This window comes from Lepidochelys kempii, chromosome 25 (genome assembly GCF_965140265.1).
Source record: "Lepidochelys kempii isolate rLepKem1 chromosome 25, rLepKem1.hap2, whole genome shotgun sequence".
Taxonomy (NCBI): domain Eukaryota; kingdom Metazoa; phylum Chordata; order Testudines; family Cheloniidae; genus Lepidochelys; species Lepidochelys kempii.
Window position 1 is genome coordinate 9,019,928 of NC_133280.1, and position 7,282 is coordinate 9,027,209.

Consider the following 7,282-nt stretch of genomic DNA (forward strand, 5'->3'; position numbering starts at 1 on the left):
TTTTACCTGCTGCCTCCCTGTGCACATCTTTGTTTATATCAGAGAGAACATTACAGTGAGCCTACATCATTTTCACCAAAATGCACAACAAATCTCATTAACGAAAGGTAACTCAGTATGCACTAGAAAGGCTAGATCTGTTGTGAGAAAAGGTGGAGACACTCAGCACAGGCAGACTTAAGATATTAACCTAGATATTTTCCTGGAAGATGAAGCCATGTATAGTCAGCTGGCAGTGCCTCAGCCAACCTGAAGCTTTTAATTCAGAAATATCTCCCTTTGCTGTCACAAACCCCTCCTCTGCAGCTACAATTTTGAGCCATCTTCCTTTCAACATCAGCCCATTCTTGCCAGCCTCAAAAATAAACTGAGGTAAAGCAATGCAGTGTCAAACCATTCAGAGACTGGGTCAACACTCAAGAAGGAACTATTTTCCAGGAAGGGAGCAGCACTAGTACTGGACACACATACATGGACAACAGCAGAGAAATCTGAACGGGGGGCAAATGGTGATGCCAGGAATTAAATGGCACAACATTAGCTGAACCCTGATGCTCCAGAATCAGTGTGAGTGCAAGTGTCCGAAGGTGCAATGGGAGAAGACTTTCTGAGGGTGCAACTGTAAGGGATCTGTGGAGAAGTCCCTGTAGGCGTGCAAGTGTCGGATAACAGAGCCAGGGCAGCACCTCTGAGTGTCAATATGAGTATGAACACAGGCCCCTAAGGCTCCATGCACAAGGCCTCCCAAACTTGGCCAACATTTGCCAAGCTTGCCACACCAGTGAAGCGTATCTCAACTGTGGACAAGTATCGGAGGAGTAGCCATGTTAGTCTGGATCTGTAAAAGTGGCAAAGAGTCCTGTGGCACCTTATAGACAAACAGACATATTGGAGCATAAGCTTTCATGGGTGAATACCCACTTCATGCGATGCAACTGGGGACCTGCAAGAGAGGGGAGACAACCTGCTGTAGATGTGTGCAGGAGGGGATCTGTCATGAGGAGTGTGCGGGGTGGGGTGGGGGGCAGGGTCAGTCTGTGGGTCTCTCACCTGGCTCGCTTTGTAGAACTGCTTCTTCAGCCCAGCCACAGACATGCTGCCTCCTCTCCCAGCCTCGGGGGGGCCCAGGCACCGACCAGCCCTGCACCGACCAGCACACAAGACACACAGACAGCCTGAGACCCAGGACAGATAGACCGACCACAGCCTGGTCGGGGAGAGCCTGACACAGGGACGGACAGACAGGCAAGACCCTGGACAGCCCCAAGCCTGAGACCCAGGGCAGGCAGACCCGAGCCCGAGGGGAACACGAAGGCGGACAGACAGCGCCGGACACAGGGACAGACAGACCCGAGCCCGAGGGGAACACGAAGGCGGACAGACAGCGCCGGACACAGGGATAGACAGACCCGAGCCCGAGGGGAACACGAAGGCGGACAGACAGCGCCGGACACAGGGATAGACAGACCCGAGCCCGAGGGGAACACGAAGGCGGACAGACAGCGCCGGACACAGGGACAGACAGACCCGAGCCCGAGGGGAACACGAAGGCGGACAGACGCCCCAGCAGCCCTGGGGAAGCGCCACAGACAAACAGACAGACACAGCCCGGCTCCCCGCGCAGCGCCTCCTCTGCCCCCTCCTCTCCGGAAGTTACATGGCACCGCGCCGCACACTTCCGCCTCTGGCCAGGCCGGAAGCGGGCCAGCCCCGCGGAGGGACTGACGGCCCCTTTGCTAGAGCGTCACACCAGGAATCAGTCCGCCCCCTGCCGGCCCGGGGGAGCGAGATCCACCCTCTGGCTAAGCCACTATCATAGATATGGGCGCGTGAGAGAATGTCCCAACAGCAGCAGCATAGAAAGTGAGGCCGCGGCTAGAGAGTCACCCTGCAGGCGATGTGCTGCTACAGCGCCCCCTGCAGGCAGCAGTACCATAGAGAGCGTGAGACCCAGTAACAAACGTAGGCCAGGCTGGGAGAGCAGGTGTCCTGTGTACACTTGTGATTAACAGCTATCACTATTATCACTATTGAGCAACAGAATTATTATAATTCCCATTACTAATAGCTCAACTTTTGATCACTATTATCGTTTTCACCATGACCAAGTAAAACGGCTATTATTTTCACTACTGTCACGATTCCAATGGTTTTATCACTGCTAATTTTCTCATCACCATTATTGCAATGATTTACTATTAACTATCAAAACTGAGGAGCATTATTATTATTTATCATTTATATACTGCCAACAGTGTCCTAAGCATATTATAGATGGTATGAAGTCACAGTCCTTAAACAGAAGACCTTTCACTTTCAGAGCTCAGTCCTGCAAACACATAGCTCCCCCACCATCCTGCAAAGGCTTATGGAGTTGCTTAACTTTATGCATTGTGAGTAGGCCCACTGACTTCACAGGCATAACCATTGATGGGACTAGTCACATTAGTAAAGTTAAGCACGTGTATAACTGTTTCTAGGATTGCAACTACTTAAAGTGATTAGTTTTACCAGCACAATCCCATTATTCCATATTATTTCTTGGTGTCCCAGGAAATTCTTTTGGAACACCTGATATGTTCTGGTTTTTAACTTCATAAATCAGAACCTTAGGTTTGTTCAAGACTTGTTATACCGGGTAGCATTAGTTCTAACATCAGAACCAGTCTAGAATCAGAAACAAACAATCCAACAGAACAAGCAGTCAGTGTAATTAACTGTTTGGAGTGAAAAATCCAAGCTAGTCTTTTGATTGCAATGAATGTTGATGATACATGATCAGTGTTTCACAATAAATGCATTCCTAACACTGAATTCCTGGAAAAAAATCCTCCACTCCAAGAAATATGCCCACGGTTGAAAAAGAAGCTTGCAACAGTTTGTTAAGTGCATGTTTGTCTCATTTGAATATTTCGCAACCCTAAAAAAGGTTGCCACAAAATTGTCCCTATTAGGCACAACCACTTTTTCACCCCAAACTCTGTTTCTTCTCCCTGGAGATGAGTTCCTACAACTCTACCTGTTCTATACCTGGAGAAACAAATATGAAAAGGTTTCTCCTGTTCCCTTTTTCGTGTGTGTGGCTGTTGGGGGGTGGAGGCTTTTGGAGTTTTTTTTTTGTTTTCTATGCATTTTTTAAATTTACTTTGGTGTAAATCTGAGATTAATTCCATTGACTGCAGTGGAATTATTCCAAATTTACACCAATATCAGGGAAAACAGAATTTGACCTTATAGCTTGTGCTTTGTCTGGGTTTAATGTGCCTGCCTGAAATCACAAACTGGACAAGATTCAGCCACTGACACCTCACTACTTTCCGCTCCACATATAAAATTCACTTTCAACATAGCCTTCCCCTTAAGGAACAAGTGGCAGATAGACCACCACAGCATTCCATCTACAGCTATGTTACTACTTCACTGTCATCCTGAGCTGCTCACTAACAATACTAGCTTTTGATATATCAACCCTGAAGCACCAGAGACAGCATATCATAGATCATAGGATTGGAAGGGACCTTGAGAGGTCTTCTAGTCCAGTCCTCTGCACTCAAGGCAGGACCAAGCATTAACTAGACCATCTCTGACACGTGTCTGTCCAATCTACTCTTAAAAATCTCCAATAAGGGAGGTTCCGCAACTTCCCTAGGCAATTTATTCCAGTGCTTAACTATCCTGACAGTTAGGAAGTTTTGTGCAAGTGTCTCAGAGAGAGGACAGGGACACCCCTCTGAGTGCAAAAGCCTGGGCACGTGTTCTGTTTTTGTGCATGAGACTTTCCATATGTGGTCAACATGTTCAAAGCTTGTCACACCAATGAAATGTAACCGAACTGGAATGAGACCGGGCATGCAAGGAGTGTATGCAATGCCTGAGAGTGAGTCCGTAATCTGCTTCTTCCGCCCAGTCGCAGACAGGCTTCCACCTCTTCCAGCCTCTGGAGCTGAACACCATCTGGTCCAGCATAGATAGGCCAGAGCCAGGGAGACACAAGAATAGACAGAACAGACTGCGAGACACAGGGACAGACAGATGGACATACCAAATCGAGATTCAAACACAAGGCGACAGACAGATGGACTCCCAAGTTGCCTGGAGCGGAGCTTCCCAGACAGACAGACACCACCCACTCCCGAATGTTACAGACCTAATACAAAATCCTGGCCTCCACCAGCACAACCAGGCATCATTCCATGAGTCTGCCCTGTCATCATCTCACTCCAGAAGTTTCTGGCCTTGGGGTTATGCCTCCTCAGAGGTCTGGGGCTTCTGGGGTGCCTAATGTGAATTGAGCCAACCTGACAGGGTGCACTGGGAGGCCTCTGAGGACCCCTGGGGGGCAAAAGCCCATGGGCACCACAGGGCCCTGTCAGACATAGTTCCCTCTAGAGAAGTGGTTCTTAACCTGGGATGCATGCACCCCCTGGGGGTGTGAGATGCCCTTTCTGGGGGTGCGAGACATGCCAGATTTTTTTAGAAGGTAAATAATTGAAAACATAAATTAAGCACAGGCACGTAAGTACAATATGGGCAGGTCCCCTTCGGTTTGCCTCATGTGGGGCCAGCTGCCATGAGTAAGGAGGGACCATGCTGCCCTGCTTCACACCTATGGCTATTGGATCTCTGAGTTTTCTCCCACCTCCAGTGCATTGGGGCTGACGCCTCTGCAATAGGGGGGAAGATTGTCGCCAGCACCCCAACATGCTGGGTGAAAACAGAGGTTATAACTGGTTTATGCTATGATGTGGATCCAAGCCACAGTTCTGATTGGATTCCTGCTTTAAGTGCAAAATTTCAGGTCACTTTGTAACTTTGTCAGACTTCTGGTTTTGGCAGAAATTTTGCAAATAAATAAAATGATCAGCCTGAGGCAGACACCCAGTTTGGAAAATTACAGCAGAAATGGTTAAAGTTCGGTAAACTTATAAGCAAAACAACAAGATCTTATAGTGGGAAGTGTGTGGCAAATTTAAGAATAGGCTTGCCTGCCAAACAGTCCTGCCTGTAATACCAAAAATGGCCAATTTTCAAATATTTAGTTTTTAAAATTAGGTATTTTTTCAAAGAATAAACGTCCCAGGAAGTCTGGTTCTTCCCACAATTACTGTTATTCAAACACTGAGGCAAAAACAGAAATTACACAAACTCCTGCTTCAAATCCTGATCTGCATAGAACCTCAACTGTGAGTTCCTGATGATGTCTCCATGAAGCATTCTGCCTACTTGGCTTTCTGAGTGCAGGCTTCAGGATTCTCTGTATATTGCTTCAGAAGCCCCATTAACGAAGATCTTTGCCTTCCCTTTGCAATGGTGCTCACTTTTGCTCAAATAAATTGGTTAGTCTCTAAGGTGCCACAAGTCTTCCTTCACTTTTGTTAGTGGGCACGAAAGGGCACACTGCATTTGGACCACAATCCGTCCTTACCTGGGAATTGAAGTCACTTGCTCTGCTCTTCAAAAAACCTTCCCAAACCCAAAGGAGTTCAAAATAAGCTCTAAATTGTTGTGAATTCTTTACATTGTCTTGAATGCACTTTTCTCTGTGATTCTTGCTGCATCTGCATTATGCTAGAATTTTGGCTAAACTCTTTGTATGAGTTCTTAAACAAATGCTCATTGAAGTCTCACTGGATGCCTTGATAGTTTGTATCTGACTCTAGTTCACCACTTTTTGATAATATGAGGACTATAGGACTGGATTGGCAGAACTGACCTGAGAAATCAATACTTCTTTCCTATGGGCAATAAACATATGGTATAACAAGTCCTTTTCAGTGACTTCCAGATAAAGGAGTAAGTGAATAATTAGTAACACTCAGAATTAAATTATTAGATTGATGTAAATAGGTCCAAATACTGCACCTGCAAAATTTGCCCCAGTGTTCGTGAGCAATCATTTCATTTCACATTGACACATATAGAGATACACACACCAGCCATTGCATGTTTTCCCCACACTAAACCATTTGTGTGCATGCATGCTCACTTACATTGCAGAGCCCCTCTACATAACTGCTCAGGAACCTGGGGATGGTGCCACAGGATTTTTTGGGTTTGTGCCAATAGGAAACTAAGTCCCCTTACGTTCTTCACTACCCCTGTGCTCATATACTGGCAGGGAGCACTATTCAGTAAATTAGAGAAGGGACTAGGAGTCAGGACTACTAGACAGACAGAGCTGTCAGAAACTCAGCAGGTTTGGGTCACATTTCTCCAGCGTCTTTGCTTTGGTTCATATGGGTACACACTGCATGGCCAAATTATTCTATTGTGCCAGTGTAAACCTGGGATCAATTCACTGATTTAATTGGATCATTCAGGATTTACACCAGCATGACTGAAAGCAGAATTTGGCTTTATGACTCCTGCTTTCAGAGGCAGATTACAGTTTGGTGGGGCCCTGGGCCAGAGCAAGTGGGGGGGGGGCCTTCCTCCCTCCCTCCAGTGCTCCTGCTGGGGAGCTGGGTCAGAGCATGGGGGTTTGCGTCACTTCACCCACCCAGCACTCCTGCCGGGGAGCAGGGTCAGGGCATGGGAACTTCCCCTGCCCGCCCAGTGCTCCTGATGGGGAGTGGGGTCAGGGTCCGGGGGACTTCTCCTGATCCGCAGCAGAAGCACATGGGGTGCCCATTTTTCAGGGGGCCCCCAGTCCACTTTGAATATATCCACTGCACACCCAGGGAGGGCAGAGTTGACTGTACACTTGGGCATTCCACTCAGGCACACTGAGTGGTCCTTGCACTGTGGTCCTTGCACACTTCTTACACACTCAGGATCCTAGGTGATTGCATACTCAGTCATTGCATGCTAGGGGTCACACTTTAGGGAGCAGGCCCTCGTGCACAGGAAGGAGGCCCCTTGCACGCTCAGGGGAAGCGCGACTGATTGCACACTCAGCGTCCTGGCACGGGGGGGGGCGGGTCACACGCAGGGGGAGCAGGGCCCCCGGCAAGGGCACACACAGAGGGGAAGCGGGGCCTCACGCTGAGTCACAGTCACGCTCTGGCTAGGGCCCATCGCACAAGAAGGGCGCAGCAGAGCGGCGCAGCCCCCTGCGCCCACCTGCGCAGCACGAGACCCTCACCTGTCCAACCTCACAGCCACGACCCAGCCGTGGGTGCCGCAGCCAATCATGACCCGGGCACGGCACGATGGCAGCTGTTTGCACCAATGGCACGCCGTCTCCCTCAGCCAATGGGCGGCAGCCCGGGGCCTCACCCCCGCCTCCGGGAGCCGGCTGCGGCGGGGGAAGGGGGCTTCTCGCGAGGCTTCGCGGGGCCGA

At 49.0% G+C, this 7,282-nt stretch overlaps 1 protein-coding gene across 5 annotated transcripts in view; it reads right to left on the bottom strand.

The window, feature by feature from the left end:
- The window catches only part of SH3GL1 (SH3 domain containing GRB2 like 1, endophilin A2), a 59,862-nt gene extending 52,697 nt beyond the window's left edge, over positions 1 to 7,165 (bottom strand). For 2 of the 5 annotated variants that reach the window (XM_073324493.1, XM_073324495.1), the window contains exon 1: positions 1,051 to 1,675. Coding sequence is in view for 2 of the 5 variants with exons in the window: in XM_073324494.1 (XP_073180595.1) it covers positions 1,051 to 1,095 (45 nt within the window). In the remaining 3 variants the exon portion in view is untranslated. Of the gene's footprint in view, positions 1 to 1,050; positions 1,676 to 7,084 lie in introns of those variants that run through there. The other 3 variants (XM_073324494.1, XM_073324492.1, XM_073324497.1) reach the window with 2 other exon arrangements.
- Positions 7,166 to 7,282: the final 117 nt, after the last annotated feature.